Raw genomic sequence first — 16,597 nt, 5'->3', positions numbered from 1 at the left:
GAGTAGATATTCTCCAGAGATAACATTAAGCAAGCTGCATATTATCCATCCATCATTATTTCCGAAAATAATACGCGTTTCAAGGAACCAAATTTTCGTGCTATTTGCTTTAGTTTATCGTGTACTCTGACGAAGTAACTGATGTAAATACGTTCTTTCCAATAGGCCTATAGAATAATTGAACAATTTTAGATTTAGAATGCGAAAATATAAAAATATAAATATAATTGAACAATTTTAGCATTAGAATGCGCAGACTTTCGTTTTACTGTCACCTGTTATCCATCGTTGTATCACTACAGTTGTAGATAATTAAAAACAAGGGATGTCCTGTTCTTCGTCTCCACTACACTTTTCGATCACTGCAAACAACCAGTCTCCAACACTGCTTTCTCACTCAATGGTTGTTACGATCAGGAAGAATAAGGAGCCGGATAGTAATTTATTTCACTTGTTGCAGCTTTTCTAAAGCTCTTCATTACCTACTCGCCAAATATGGGACCCGTTCACTGTGACCCAATAAAACGTCGTACTCTTTGATCTCGTGTAGCCCTTCCAATAAAAGGGCGACGAGATGTAGGCGTTGGCGCTCCCGCTCATCACTCGCTCAGTGTTTTCAGTCGCTCGGTCCAGAGAGGGTAGCTGGCCTATGCCGTTGAAGTGTTTTTCAGTCACAACAGATGTGTTATTGCAGAGCAGGGAGCTTTTCCCTTTCAATTTAACGTCCCGCATTGGATGAAAAAGCACCTAGTCGACCATAAAAGTCTCGTACGATTGAGAATATTGAGTCTGTGAAGTAGTCTGTTCTGCAGCCCGTAAAACGTTTTGCAAGGAAACTTCCTTCCTTGGGAAGTGTACGAAGAATTTAACAGAAAGATCTGCTTCTTCACTAACGTAAAATGATGACTGTCCGGCCGCATTACCTTCTGGAATTCGGCTGTTCTGAGTACAATGTGAGGATGAGGAGGGGAGGGGGGGGGGGGGGCGGGGAGGGGTCTACTCTCTCACACTGTGATGTTTCTGCAACGAAGTAATGAGTAAAAGTTGGATCTGAAAAGATTCACCTGTGAAAAATATGAAACTGACATGAATTATTTACTTGTTAAAGAAGGATTTCCATTTTATGATGTGCGCAATTAAAAACCAAACAACAATTGTAACACTGCAAGCTGTATTTGATTCAGCTATTTTCTTCGGTAAAGACAAGTGATAAATTTTAGTGATATTTGTTTTAGGTACACTTCTGTTTCTATAGCAGCAAGTAAAATTAGTGCGATAACACTATTTTATTACTAAGTACACTTTTAAAATACCGGGTGATCAAAAAGTCAGTATAAATTTGAAAACTGAATAAATCACGGAATAATGTAGAGAGGTACAAATTGACACACGTACTTGGAATGACATGGGATTTTATTAAAACCAAAAAAATACAAAAGTTCAAAAAATGTCCGACAGATGGCGCTTCATCTGATCAGAATAGCAATAATTAGCGTAACAAAGTAAGACAAAGCAGAGATGATGTTCTTTACAGGAAATGCTCAATATGTCCACCATCATTCCTCAACAATAGCTGTAGTCGAGGAATAATATTGTGAACAGCACTGTAGAGAATGTCCGGAGTTATGGTGAGGCATTGGCGTCGGATGTTGTCTTTCAGCATCCCTAGAGATGTCGGTCGATCACGATACACTTGCGACTTCAGTTAACCCCAAATTCAATAATTGCACGGACTGAGGTCTGGGGACCTGGGAGGTCAAGCATGACGAAAGTGGCGGCTGAGCACATGATCATCACCAAACGACACGCTCAAGAGCTCTTTCATGCGTCTAGTAATATGGGGTAGAGCGCCATCCTGCATAAACATCGTAAGTTCCAGTAGGTGTTCCTCAGCCAGGCTGGGGATGATGCGGTTCTGTAACATATCGGCGTACCTCTCCCCCGTCACGGTGGCAGTTACAAACCACAATCACGCATTTCTTCGAAGAAATAAGGCCCGATTACGGTATATGTGGTAAATCCAACCCATACCGTGACTTTCTCGTCTGCAGTGGAGTTACCCCGAGTTCTAGGATTTTCGGTAGCCCAAATTCTGCAGTTGTGGGCGTCGACATATCCTCAGAGCCTAAAATGAGCTTCGTCGGTCCACAGCACGTTACTCAACCAATCGTCATCTTCGGCCATCTTTTGAAACGACTACACCGCAAATGCCCTCCGCTTCACTAAATCGCCAGGTAACAGTTTGTACGGATAGCATCGGAGGGTACGCCTCAGTGCCAACCAAACAGTAATGTACGGAATGCCGGTGCGACTGCACGAGCGCTGACTTCCCCGTGCATAGACGAACCCGCTACAGTCTCCATTTCTTCCTGAACTGTCTCAGCAGCATTACGCCTTGTGCTCGGTCGGCCACTATTGGGTCTATCGTCTAAACAACCCGTGGCTTCGAACTTCGTAATCATTCTCGCCACAGCTGCATTTGTCAACGGACCTTTACCCGTTCGAATCCCCTTCCTATGGCGACAGGATCGTAACAGTGAACTATCAGATTCCCCTTTCTGATAATACAGCTTCACTAAAAGCGCCTTTTCGTGTAATGTCAACATGCTGCGACTGCTGGCGCATCTGATTCTCTCTCTCATTACAGCTCCTTTTATACACAATTGTTCTGCACAGTCACTGATGTTTTGCTGTCCAGCACCATCTGTCGGACTTTTGTGAACTTTGTTTTTTTGTTTCTTTTTTTTGTTCTAATAAAACCCCATGTCATTCCAAGCATGTGACACAATTTTTACCTCTCTATCTACATTATTCTGTGGTTTATTAAGTTTTCAAATTTATACTGACTTTTTGATCACCAAGTATATAATTCGTTTTGGAGGGCTAATTACTTTATGGCAGCTTACAAGTTTAGTAGCGCAAGCATTGAATAAAATATCAATCGCAACTTAAAGAAACGATCTCACACCTGACTGTAAACAAAAGCTATCTCTGGTTTCTCCCTTACCAAATTTAGCATGTAACTATTTGATCTGGTGTGGCACCTCACGGGAGCTACACACACACACACACACACACACATACACACACACACACACACACACACACACACACTACTCATACACGTATTTCGACAAATGGTCACATTTATAAGAGAAAGGGAAAGAAGATAAGACTCAGCACTGTTTCAGTTTAAGTACAGAAACTGAAAGGGACTGATTTTGAAAACACGTGTTCTTAGTAAGAAGAATATGTTATACCTTGGAAAAGTGTACTGATTTTTGGAACTTCGTTTTAAATAACGGCGAGCAATTCTCTTGAGGAAATCTACTGCGGAAACACTACTGACTACAAGAGAAAAATACGCTCATCAGCTAGCGAAATTTTAGAACAGTTGATCATTTCCAATAAGGTGCTCTCTTCCGTGCACCGTCGCTCTTGCCATGAACTGAACGAAGAAATAACTAAATGGCACTCGTTTCGATTCTGTGCGCATCTCGAGGCGAAAGAAGAACTACCGATCTTGAATTTGCACAGCGCCATAACACACGAGTGGCGTCTTCTCAGAAGCAACCTTCCATACGGCCGACCAGAGCACGGTTCAGGTTCAAACTCTCCCGCTACTCACCCCAGAGTGCCGACCAAAGATATCTCTCCTAACGGCTACTCCACAAGTTGCGTGGAGGGAGACAGATATAGACATAACGCTACAACCGGTGGAAAGCTGGCATTTCGTGAAGCGTGTTGGTTAGTTACATGTACCATAAATCATTTGAAAGATTCTTTTATCAAAATAATGTGGAGCGAGTCAGTTTATAGGATATGTACTCAAGCTTAATGTGAATATTGAGGAACCAATTATTTTTTATCCTACCAATCCAACTACACTTAAAAGCGAGTTTTTTTAACATGTTACCAGTTTTTAAATAGAAACCCATCAATGGAACCGAAAAAGTTGTCCAGGAGAGAAGATTTCAGGTTAGATTTAAACTTGCTTCGCTCTGTCAGTCATTGTACATTATTTGTCAAATGACAAAATGTTCTTTTCTGCATTCTGAGCTCCTTTCTGAGCCACTAACAGCTTTAATAATCCTCCAGTGTTGTAGATATGTTATTCTCAAATTGTGATGGATTATTTGTGATGAATTTCATCAGCGAATATATGTAATGTGTCGGAGCAGTTAAAATGCCTAACTCCTTGAAGACATACCTAAATGACGACCACGTGTGGATTCTATATATTAATCTTACTGCTTGCTTTTGTCCAATCAATACTTTATTTTTAATTGATGAGATAACCCAGAAAATTGTCCCGTAAGACATTACTGTGTGGAAATGCGCAAAAATATGTCAGGAGCTTGATCCGTTTGTTTCAAGACTAACAATTGCACAAGGAGCAAAAGTAGATGAACTGGTTGAGGAGTTGAGTAATACCCTTCATCGAGTTCAAGTTTTCGTCAATATGTACACCTAATAATTTGGAACGTTTCACCTTATTTATTGACTCCTGTTAACATGATAAATCAGTGTGATGACTCTAGATATGGCACAGAACTGAATATAGTGTTTATTTTTTCAAAATTTATAGAGTCTGTTTTCAGAGAACCACTTAATAATTTTTACACTTGTTGTAGCTGGGATTCACAGTCAAGGAAATTTTTTTGAATGACGTCATCTTTACGCCACTGACTGTTATAAGTTTTTATTACACTATTGCAATTTCGGCCTTAGGCCGTTATCAAGTGCTGATATTATGGCTTTAATCCATGTCAACGTAATCATTTGTGTGTCGTTGTCAATCCTGTTAAATACATTCGTGTAAGCTTAGATTACGCTGACATGGCTTAAAGCCGTAATATCAGAACTTGATAATGACCTAAGGCCGAAATTACAATAGTGTAATAAAAACTTAAAACAGTCACTGGCGTAAAAATGATGTCCTTCAAAAACCACTTAATAATGCTTTGAAAAACATCGTCAACTTTCCCTTCTGTTGCTTTCTCTCTAAGTGGATTTATTGTAACACTAGTATAGTCTACAAAAAGAATCAGTTCTTCTTGTTGAACTTTAAGTGGTAAGTCATTCACAGATGTAGGATTTCACACTTAACTTTGCCATCTCATAAATTACTGAAAAGAAAGAAAATATGAAAATTGCAATTCGCCACGCATACATGTACAGGTATATCAGTGTATCACGGACTCACAAGATGTGGAGGAGCGGATAATCCATAAATGTACACAAACATCACATTCAGGGCGAAGTTACGTTTCTTTAAAAGGCATAAGTTTTTTTTCTACAGGAGGTGTAATTAGCGATAGCAGAGTTGGTTTCAGAGCACTAAACCGTATAGCTTCTGCATACTTAGGGCGCCACCGCAACGCCGTAATTGGGTTACCTGCACTGTACTGAATCCTGCTGTAAGCTATTATGGCTCTGCGCTTTGCGGCAGAAACAGTACGTCCACGAATATTTAGCCTTGCTTCGTTCTCAGGAGTCACCGTGTAGTGTGTTACAAATGTTTACAAACACTATAATAATAACATAGTGTGAAGACACTGCAGTACAAGAGATGAAAAGCACATCTATTTTCGGGTTATGAACTGTGACATGGTTATTAAGAAGCGTCCAGTAATCTAAATGTACACATGCACTCCGTAAACCTCAGTGAAGTGCATGGTGGAAGGTTCTTCCTACGTATTGGAGTTTCATCTCTTTCCATTCATGTAAGAAGCTCGAGAAGAGCAATCGCTTCGAAGCCGCCATCAGCGCTATAATTAATCCAGTTGTGTCTTCACCGCACCTACAGAAGCGTTAAATTGTGGAATGTGGTGCGTCCCCCATTTAACATTTGTTCTCGAAATTTTGTAACTACGCCTTCGCGAGTTAGCTGATATTTGTCATCAAGTCTCTTCCAATCCAGGTTTTTCAGCATTTCAGTGACGCTCTGTAGTGGTTCAAACCATTCGTGCTGCCCTTCTTGTATACGTTCAGTATACTCTCTTAGTCCTTTTTGGCGAGGTTCCCACACACTTAAATAATATTTTAGGGCGGATGGTACCATTGATTGTTAGCGATCCACTTCGTAGATATTCTCCATATTCCCGGTATCAAACCAATGAACCTACGTGCACCATTTTCCGTCTCTTCAGTTTGTTACATCCAGTTATTTGTATGAGTTGGCTCATTCTCACTGATACTTATTGATGTTTTAGTCTGTGATATTACGTAACTTACGTTTTGTGAAGTGCCAACTCTTACATTTATGAGCATTTAAAGAAGGCTGCCAAGCATTACGCCATTATGAAGTCTTATGATGATCTGACAGAAAATGTATGTTGCTTTTTTTGTATTTCTATTTTTTTTATTTTTTCTAGGCAGTACTTCCTAACAGATAACTGTACCATCTACAAAACACTGAGGTTAACGTTATTATTATTATTATTATTATTCTACTTTGCAACACGAATAGCTGGGTCCCAGAGACTGCCTGACGAAATATGGATGGTAGTTTTACACCTGTTGACGACTTTCCATCCAAGATTATGAGCTGCAATTGTCTTGCCAAGAAATGATCAGTCCACTCAGAAAATAATCGAGGTTTTTTTGAGCAGTACACAAGAATTGACACTGTTTTTAATTATTAATGAAAATCGCCTTAGCTGTATTACTAAACATTTATTGTGCAGCAAGATATCTTTTAACAAACTGCATCTACATAACTGTGTGGAATCTGCATCAGTCTTCGGACGCAAGAGTACTTTATATTTCATTTGATTACTAATGTCGATTAATTGTGATCATCTTACATCGACCAGTGTTAATAAAATGGTGTGGGAAACCGAAATTTTGTAGCCAACAATGCTGTCATCAGTAAATATGCAACATGATAGCACGGAGACAAGTACTTTTCTCATTTTCAGTTGAAGCGACTTCGGAGTTCCACGGCCGTGTTTCTGTGTTTCAGTCCAAGCCGCAAGGTAGCATAAGCGGCGAGGAACTGGCGTACGTGTTCGGTGCGCCCGTGGAGGGGAGCCGCCACCAGCACCCGCACATCTTCACGCCTTCAGAGAGGATCCTCTCCGAGAACGTCATGACGCTGTGGACCAACTTCGCCAAGACTGGGTACGTCGCCACCCCCCAGACCTTGTCTGCTTCTTGTTGTACTCGCCATCAGATGCGCACGATGCACAATGTTAACTGTTTGCCCACTTACGTTAATTCGTCGTTCGACTCAAATGAAAAACACAGGGTGAGTCACATAACGTTACCGCTGGATATATTTCGTAAGCCACATCAAATTCTGACGAATCGAATCCACAGACCGAACGTGAGGAGAGGGGCTAGTGCAATTGGTTAATACAAACCTTAAAAAAATGCATGGAAGTATGTTTTTTAACACAAACCATCGCTTTTTTAAATGGAACCCCGATAGTTTTGTTAGCACATCTGAACATATAAACAAATACGTAATCAGTGCCGTTTGTTGCATTGTAAAATGTTAATTACATCCGGAGATATTGTAACCTAAAGTTGACGCTTGAGTACCACTCCTCCGCTGTTCGATCGTGTGTATCGGAGAGCACCAAATTACGTAGGGATCCAAAGGGAACGGTGATGGGCCTTAGGTACAGAAGAGACCGGAACAGCACATTACGTCCACATGCTAACACCTTTTGAATGGTGCTTTTCACTGACGCACATGTACATTACAATGAGGGGTGAGGTACACGTACACACATCGTTTGCGTTTTCAATTACGGAGTGGAATGGAGTGTGTCCCGACTTGTCAGGCCAATAGATGTTCAATGTGGTGGCCATCATTTGCTGCACACAATTGCAATCTCTGGTGTAATGAATCTCGTACACGCCGCAGTACATCTAGTGTAATGTCGCCGCAGGCTGCCACAAGACGTTGCTTCATATCCTCTGGGGTTGTAGGCACATCACGGTACCCCACAGAAAGAAGTCCAGAGGTATAAGATTAGGAGAACGGTCTGGCCAATTTATGCGCCCTCCACGTCCTATGAAAAGCGCGTCGAACATCCTGTCAAGGATCAGCCTAGTCTTAATTGCGGAATATGCAGGTGCACCATCATGCTGATACCACATACGTCGACGCGTTTCGAGTGGGACACATTCTATTCCACTTCGTAATTGAAAACGGAAACCACGTGTGTACGTGTACCTCATCCCTCATGGTAATGTACATGTGCGTCAGTAAAAAGGACCATTAAAAAGGTGTTAGCATGTGGACGTAATGTGCTGTTCCAGTCTCTTCTGTAACTAAGGTCCATCACCGTTCCCTCTGGATCCCTACGTAATTTGGTGCTCTCCGATACACACGATCGAACAGCGGAGGAGTTGTACTCAAGCGTCCACTTTAGGTTACAATATCTCCGGATGTAATTAACATTTTACAATGCAACAAACGGCACTGATTACGTATTTGTTTATATGTTCAGATGTGCTAACAAAACTAACGGGGTTCCATTTAAAAAAACGTAGGTTTGTGTTAAAAAACATACTTCCGTGCATTTTTTTATGGTTTGTATTAACCAATTACACTAGCCCCCTCCTCACGTTCAGTCTGTGGAATCGGTTCGTCAGTATTTAATGTGGTTTACGAAATGTATCCAGCGGTAACGTCAGGTGACTCACCCTGTATACTTCTCTATAATTAAGGCCCCACAGACAAAATATTCCACTCCTGAAGTGTAAGTCCTTGTCTACGAATAGTTATAATAATCGTTATACTGGGTGTATCATAAATAATAGAGCAATCGCATGAGCCACCGTGGTACAACAACCGAGTTAGAAAACCGCTGCGGAAGCAAAGGGAACTTCACAGCAAATATAAACATAGCCAACGCCTTGCAGACAAACAAAATATATGCAAAGCGAAATGTAATGTGAGGAGGGCCATGCGAGAGGCGTTCAACGAATTCGAAAGTAAACTTCTATGTACTGACTTGGCAGAATATCCTAAGAAATTTTGGTCTTATGTCAAAGCGGTAGATGTATCCAAACAAAATGACCAGACATTCTGTGACCAAAATGGTACTGAAACAGAGGATGACAAACTAAAGGCCGAAATACTAAATGCCTTTTTCCAAAGCTGTTTCACAGACTAAGATTGCACTGTAGTTCCTTCTCTAGATTGTCGCACAGATGACAAAGTGGTAGATATCGAAATAGACGACAGAGGGATAGAGAAACAATTAAAATCGCTCAAAAGAGGAAAGGCCGCTGACCTGATGGGATACCAGTTCGATTGTACACAGAGTACGCGAAGGAACTTGCACCCTTCTTGCAGCGGTGTACCGTAGGTCTCTAGAAGAGCGTAGCGTTTCAAAGGATTGGAAAAGGGCACAGATCATCCCCGTTTTCAAGAAGGGGCGTCGAACAGATGTGCAGAACTATATCTCTAACGTCGATCAGTGGTAGAATTTTGAAAGACGTATTATGTTCGAGTATAATGACTTTTCTGGAGACTAGAAATCTAATCTGTCGGAATCAGCATGGGTTTCGAAAAAGACGATCGTGTGAAACCCAGCTCGCGCTATTCGTCAACGAGACTCAGAAGGCCTTAGACCCGGGTTCCCAGGCAAATGCTGTGTTTCTTGACTTCCGCAAGGTGTTCGATACAGGTCCCCACAGTCGTTTAATGAACAATGTAAGAGCATATGGACTATCAGACCAATTGTGTGATTGGATTGAAGAGTTCCTAGATAACAGAATGCAGCATGTCATTCTCAATGGAGAGAAGTCTTCTGAAGTAAGAGTGATTTCAGGTGTGTCGCAGGGGAGTGTCGTAGGACCGTTGCTATTCACAATATGCGTAAATGACCTTGTGGATGACATCGGAAGTTCACTGAGGGTTTTTGCGGATGATGCTGTGGTATATCGAGAGGTTGTAACAATGGAAAATTGTACTGAAATGCAGGAGGATCTGCAGCGAATTGACGCGTGGTGCACGGAATCGCAACTGAATCTCAATGTAGACAAGTGTAATTTGCTGCGAATACGTAGAAAGAAAGGTCCCATACCATTTAGCTACAATATAGCAGGTCACCAACTGGAAGCAGTTAATTCCATAAATTATCTAGGAGTACTCATTAGGAATGATTTAAAATGGAATGATCATATAAAGTTGATAGGCGGTAAAGCAGATGCCAGTCTGAGATTCATTGGAAGAATCCTAAGGAAGTGCAATCCGTAAACAAAGGAAGTTGGTTACAGTACGCTTGTTCGCCCACTGCTTGAATACTGCTCACCGGTGTGGGATCCGTACCAAATTGGGTTGATAAAACAGATAGAGAAGATCCAACGGAGAGCAGCGCGCTTCGTTACAGGACCATTTAGTACGGAGATGATAGATAAACTCCAGTGGAAGACTCTGCAAGAGAGACGCTCAGTAGCCCTGTACGGGCTTTTGTGGAAGTTTCGAGAACATACCTTCACCGAAGAGTCAAGCAGTATATTGCCCCCTACTACGTACATCTCGCGAAGAGACCATGAGGATAAAATCAGAGAGATTAGAGCCCACACAGAGGCATACCGACAATCTTTCTTTCCACGAACAATACGAGCCTGGAATAGAAGGGAGAAACGATAGAGGGACCCAAGGTACTCTATGCCACACATCGTGAGGAGGCTTGCAGAGTATGGATGCAGATGTAGATGTAAATGTATGCGATACTTGAAGCAAGAAAGCCTCAGTAAAAATTCGTCCGCAAACTAACCGTATGCGAGATAACTGCGACTATTTAGGTTACCAGCCTCTACTGACATGATGCCGGTCCGAAGTGTGGTCTTTGTTTACATAACGTGAAGTTTGAAAACAAAATGGATAAAATAGTATCTAGGACCTCTTCAATCCAATCACACAATTGCTCTGATAGTCCAAATGCTCTTACTTTGTTCATTAAACGACTGTGGGGAACTGCGTCAAACGCCTTGCGGGAGTCAAGAAACACGGCATCTGTCTGGGAACCCGTCTCTATGGCCCTCTGAGTCTCGTGGACGAATAGCGTGAGCCGGGTTCACACGATCGTCTTTTTCGGAACTCATGCTGATTCCTACAGAGTAGATTTCTAGTCTCCAGAAAAGTCATTATTCTCAAACATAATACGTGTTCCAAAATTCTACAACTGATCGACGTTAGGGATATAGGTCTACAGTTCTGAACATCTTTTCGACGTCCCTCCTTGAAAACGGGGGTGACATGTGCCCTTTACCAATCTTTTGGAACGCTACGCTCTTCTAGAGGCCTACGATACACCGCTGTAAGAAGGGGGGCAAGTTCCTTTGCGTACTCTGAGTAAAATCGAACTGGTATCCCATCCCTTATCACGTATGGTAGTGCAACGGTAACACAGGTTTGGCTGCACGCTTATACCAAGAAGCATACCCCAGCCCGAAGTAATCCCGAGAGCCGAATGTTTACAGAGGTGCATCAACGCCTCCGAAATTTTGGAAATTTATGGTAAGTTCCTATGGGACCAATCCGCTGAGGTCTTCGGCCCCTAGGCTTACACACTACTTAATCCAATATAAGCCGGCCGCGGTGGTCTAGCGGTTCTAGGCGCTCAGTCTGGAACCGCGTGATTGCTACGGTCGCAGGTTTGATTCCTGCCTCGGGCATTGATGTATGTGATGTCCTTAGGTTAGGTAGGTTTAAGTAGTTCTAATTTCTAAGGGACTGATGACCACAGATGTTAAGTCTCGTAGTGCTCAGAGCCATTTGAATCAATCCAATACAAACTAACTTACGCTAAGGACAACATACACACACCCATGCCCGAGGGAGGACTCGAACTTCCTACAGGGAGAAGCCACGGTAACCGTGGCAAGGTGCTCTAGACCACGCAGCTACCACCAGCGGTAGCTCCTCCATGAAATTGTGAGCTTCGCACATGCTGCAGGAGAAATTAGGCCTATGCGACTGCCACACATGCTTAAACATGTGATGTTGGAAACAGTCGAACACTCTCCTCGAATCCCGACAAGGAGATTTGTCACATAAATTCCCTCGAAAGAGCTATAGTAGTATTTGGAGAATAAGCATAATTAATTTCTCGTTCTATGTTTTGCCTCAAGTATCCACATTCAGTTCGTGCTTTATGTTTATTTCCATGTATGGACTGCGAACATCTTTTGTTTGGTTTTTGTGGCAGTGACAGCATGCCTATTGACAGGCCTTGCTGTTCAGCTTTGTGTTTCTACGTATGCTCTCTCCTTCCCTCCCTCCTTCTCTCTCTCTCTCTCTACATATATATGTGTGTGCGTGTGTGTGTGTGTGTGTGTGTGTGTGTGTGTGTGTGTGTGTGTGTGTGTGTGAGTGTGTGTGTGTGTGTATGTATGTGTGTGTAATATCTTAATATCTATAGTTTAGACACTATAGACCGGCAGTACACCCGTGGATATTTTGATTATCTTTTTAAGCTGTCTGGGACCGTACGAAAAGAAGGGAAAATGGAATGGAAAGTGGAAGAGACAGTGTATGACCTAATTTTGTGTTGGATGTTGTGTGAGAGTCCGTGAGAGGTCCAATTATTACTTTACTACAGCTGTGTATTATGGCACTGGGAAGAGTGCTCGTGTATGGTTTAGGTGAGAAAGTTTTTATGGTGGCTACTGGAGGATCAACGGCATAGTCCCCATGTTAATTGTAAAATTGAGACTGGACAACGTCTATATACAGTTACGTTTTTTCTACAAATCACTGAGTGAGGAGGCGCACTGGACGCATTCTGGAGGACGACGGTTCAGATCCCCGTCCCGTCATCAAGATTTAGTTTTTTCCAAGATTTCCGTAAATCACTCCAAGAAAATGCATCCGTGGGAATTGCAAGGCCTATTTCCTTCCTCATCCTTGATGCAATCCGAGTTTATGCTCTGTCTTTAATGACCTCGATGTCGTCGGAACGTTAAACCATAATCTCCTTTCCATCATTCCTTCCCACTAATCACATGAAGCTTATTTATTTTAATTTTAATTTATTCACTTACTTGTTTAAACTTATATTATTAGGGCCATTAGGCCCTCTCTTACACCAGACCAGGGTTTCACACATATGGTATTTATGACGTCATAGTTACCTTAGAAATAACACAGGTATAATCATAGAAACGTAAACAGACATGTATGTGCCATGCTTGTGCACTATTTAGTTTATTTTATGTCACTAAATGAAAATGAAAGTGAAAGTATGCCAAAGAGCTGAACGCAAAATGCAGTAAGACCAATAAACGTGCTTCATGATATAAGCAGAAAACAGACGAAAATGGTACCACTTGCGGTATTTTGATCCAGGAATTGAAAACGCTTATGTTAAAAGAAATAGAACCTCTTAGTGGTTGCATAGACGGATTTGAAATACTTTAAGTAATTATGTAGCAACTACAAAGACTAAGACCTCACGAACAAATGTAGCTACCGTATTAGCAGTCCGTCTTCGAATGTGTAGCAGATGGTCGTTGAATGTCTAGCAGATGAAGCCTGTAAGCGTATCGGGTAAACTGCCTCACGATACAACCACAGCTGTCAACTTTCTCTCTGCCTTTCTTTGTATGTCCTTGATGGCATCTCTTTGCGTGGCACTTGAGCCGGACTCCAGTACGAATCGTACAAGTGCTTTTTTGTTTTGTCACCTCCTAAAGTAAACACCAGTTTTGCAAATTCTACTAATATATCCAATCTTGAAATTTGTTTGATTTACGAATGAGTCTGTGTGATGGTTCTGCGGCAGACATGCACCCTCTCTTACTTCCATCTATTGACTGGATACGACGGACTCCACTTGTGTAATCTTACAGCGACAAGCAATTTTTTTAAGAGAGGTACATAGCCAGAAAGCAAAATGTTGACAGTTCGGTTAGAGATAAACGAAAGATTAAATTCGCCTATATCACATTTTCGGAAGACAGAATCATCGACTTTAGCCATTTCAGAATTTATAGTTCCATGACAAAGGATTGGTTACCAGACTTCACATACATGGTCTGTGGCAGCAGGACATTATAAAACCATATACCCAGCGTGCAGTGCAACACGCTCCAAGAATAACTCCATCTGCCCTCAGAAAACAATTTCATAGTTGTGAACCTTCATGAGCACATACAACATATCAATTCAATCCAACCGGCCGGGGTGTCCGAGTGGTTCTAGGCGCTACAGTCTGGAACCGCGTGACCGCTACGGTCGCAGGTTCGAATCCTGCTTCGGGAATGGGTGTGTGTGACGTCCTTAGCTTTAAATAGTTGTAGGTTCTAGGGGACTGATGACCTCAGAAGTTAAGTCCCATAGTGCTCAGCGCCATTTGAACCATTTGAACAATTCGATCCATCCCAGTACAAAATTCATAATGGAAATATAAAGAGCCCGATAGCTACCTTTTCTCGACGTTTTGGTTAAGAGAAAAGTTGAAGGATCCGTGGCACAAAGTGGCCGCAGGACGTGCACCCACCCCAAACTCTTGCGGCACACCATGAGCCAATTTTAATAATGTTAGTGTGACGTCACGTGTGCTGGACTACAGCTGAAATTGCTTATATTTTATAAACTTTTAGTCTTCAGGTACTTATTTTAAAGTTTGCTTGTGTTAATAGTTGCTCTAGAAGTAACTTAATAGTGGATTTTCATTAATCTCAATCTTTATTCCTGGTTATTGGCTCGATTGGTATGTTATTCATGAGTGTGCTTACATCGTACCTCCAAGCCTCACGGCTCAGTATTGTGTTTACATTTTGCGGGGTGCAGTTGCAGCTGTAGCGGTTATAAAGCTAAGTACTCACGAAGTTATTTGTGCACTGTTATACGGTTTTCAGCAGTTTTTAGTGCTGTTTGTGGCGAAATAACGATGCAATAAACTTTTGGAAACGTTCGCTCGCTGTGTTTTTTAGTTTTCTGTGCGTACTGGTCGTTTAGTAAAGTTCGTGCTTTAGTTTTCAGCTGAAGTGTCTTATTGTTTATAGTGAAATATTTCAGTAAAATTTTCATTAACTGTTTTATATTCGTTGACTCTTCCAGTGGCCGCTTGAATTTTTGGTTTTAGCTAATAATCTCGTGACTTTTGTTGGTATTGGTAGTAATTGTGGTTTCGTAGTAGTTGCTTTCTTACCAGTGAGGGAATTTCGAGACCCCTACTGTTAGATCAGTAAATAATTCTACTGGCTTAACTAAACTAAGGTAACGTGGATGTATAGTTGTCTACAGTAACTGCAAAATTTTACCAAGAGTGAGAAGTGTGGGCTCAGTCGTAGGTTAGTGAGTAGTGAGTTATGGTGTGGGACTTATTCAAAGTATTTTCATTGGGAGGGAATGCAATTGGGAAGCCAGTGGGCATTCTAATGAGGGAATGCAGAATCTATAGTAGAAATAAGTTGATAGAGGAGAAGGAGCGTGAGATCTGTGCCCTTCAGGAGCAGTTACAAAGCGCAAAGGAGGAACTAGAGAGGTTGAGGAGGGTGAATGGTGCTGGGGAATGGGAACTGGCAGTTGGCAAGAAGGCAGCTAGGAGGAGAAGATGTTCAGATAGTTCACGTATATGCAATAGATTTGACCAACTGTCAGAGTTGCGTGGAGAGGAGCCTCATGCAGCTGTAGATGCAGTTAGGGGGTCTAGGTCAGTTGCAAAGACTAACAGAAAGAATGTAGTTCTGCTGCTAGGTAGTTAGCACGGTAGAGGTGGTCCAGCAGTTGCAAGAAGTGTTGGGGAGTGAGTACCGGGTCACCAGCTGGCTCAGGTGACTGACAGCATAGGGAAGATACGTAGGAATTTTACGAAGGAGTATCAGGTAGTCATAGTGAATGGAGCAGGGAACAGTCTTGATAGGGACGGGAAACATGCTGCAGGTGGTGACATGCTAAAGGTAATTACTCAAACTGATGGCAGCAATGTGCATTTCGTGCAATTGTTTCAGCATCATGAACGGCCTCATCTTACTGAGGCTGTTAGGCGTTTTAACGTGGGACTGGAGAGGGCACTGATGCCAGAAGGCATGGGTCACGTTTCAGTGGTGCCAGTTGAGTCTATCAGTAGATCGGGTTTCACTAGGCATACCTCAATAGATATGGGAAGGGGAGGTTGACAAAGCATATAGGTGAGAACGTAGTGGGTGGTGGTGGGATCACTCATGGAAAAACTCCTGTAGTTGTTGGTATTAGAGCTGTACGTTTCTTAGACTGATGTCAGCTGATAGGTATACCTGCTTACAGGAAGTCTAGAGAAATTAAGAGCTCACCTTCAGAGGAGGTCATGTTTCCAAGAAGGGAAGGAATGAGCATATTTCATCAAAATTAAGCGGTATTAGAGATAAAGTTAGGGAACTGCTTATAGATGTTGACTCTGAAATTATTCGTATATCGGAGACCCACTTAAATAAAAAAAAATGGCTGTGAGCACTATGGGACTTAACATCTGAGGTCATAAGTCCCCTAAAACTTAGAACTACTTAAACCTAATTAACCTAAGGACATCGGATACGTCAATGCCCGAGGCAGGATTCGAAAATGCGACCGTAGAGGTCGCGCGGTTCCAGACTGCAGCACCTAGAACCTTTCGGCTACTCCGGCCGGCCCACTTGAATATTT

At 42.1% G+C, this 16,597-nt stretch overlaps 1 protein-coding gene across 1 annotated transcript in view; it reads left to right on the top strand.

Annotated features, from left to right (window-relative positions):
• LOC126336041 (uncharacterized) overlaps positions 1-16,597 on the top strand; it is a 417,766-nt gene that overhangs the window by 283,527 nt on the left and 117,642 nt on the right. Inside the window, exon 7 of the mRNA XM_049999520.1 lies at positions 6,968-7,125. Within this exon, the coding sequence (XP_049855477.1) occupies positions 6,968-7,125 (158 nt within the window). The remainder of the gene's footprint in view (positions 1-6,967; positions 7,126-16,597) is intronic.

The sequence above is a fragment of the Schistocerca gregaria genome, chromosome 2 (assembly GCF_023897955.1).
Source record: "Schistocerca gregaria isolate iqSchGreg1 chromosome 2, iqSchGreg1.2, whole genome shotgun sequence".
NCBI classification, from domain to species: Eukaryota; Metazoa; Arthropoda; class Insecta; order Orthoptera; family Acrididae; genus Schistocerca; species Schistocerca gregaria.
The sequence above is the reverse complement of the archived record's forward strand: the minus strand, read 5'-3'. Positions and strand labels throughout refer to the sequence as shown.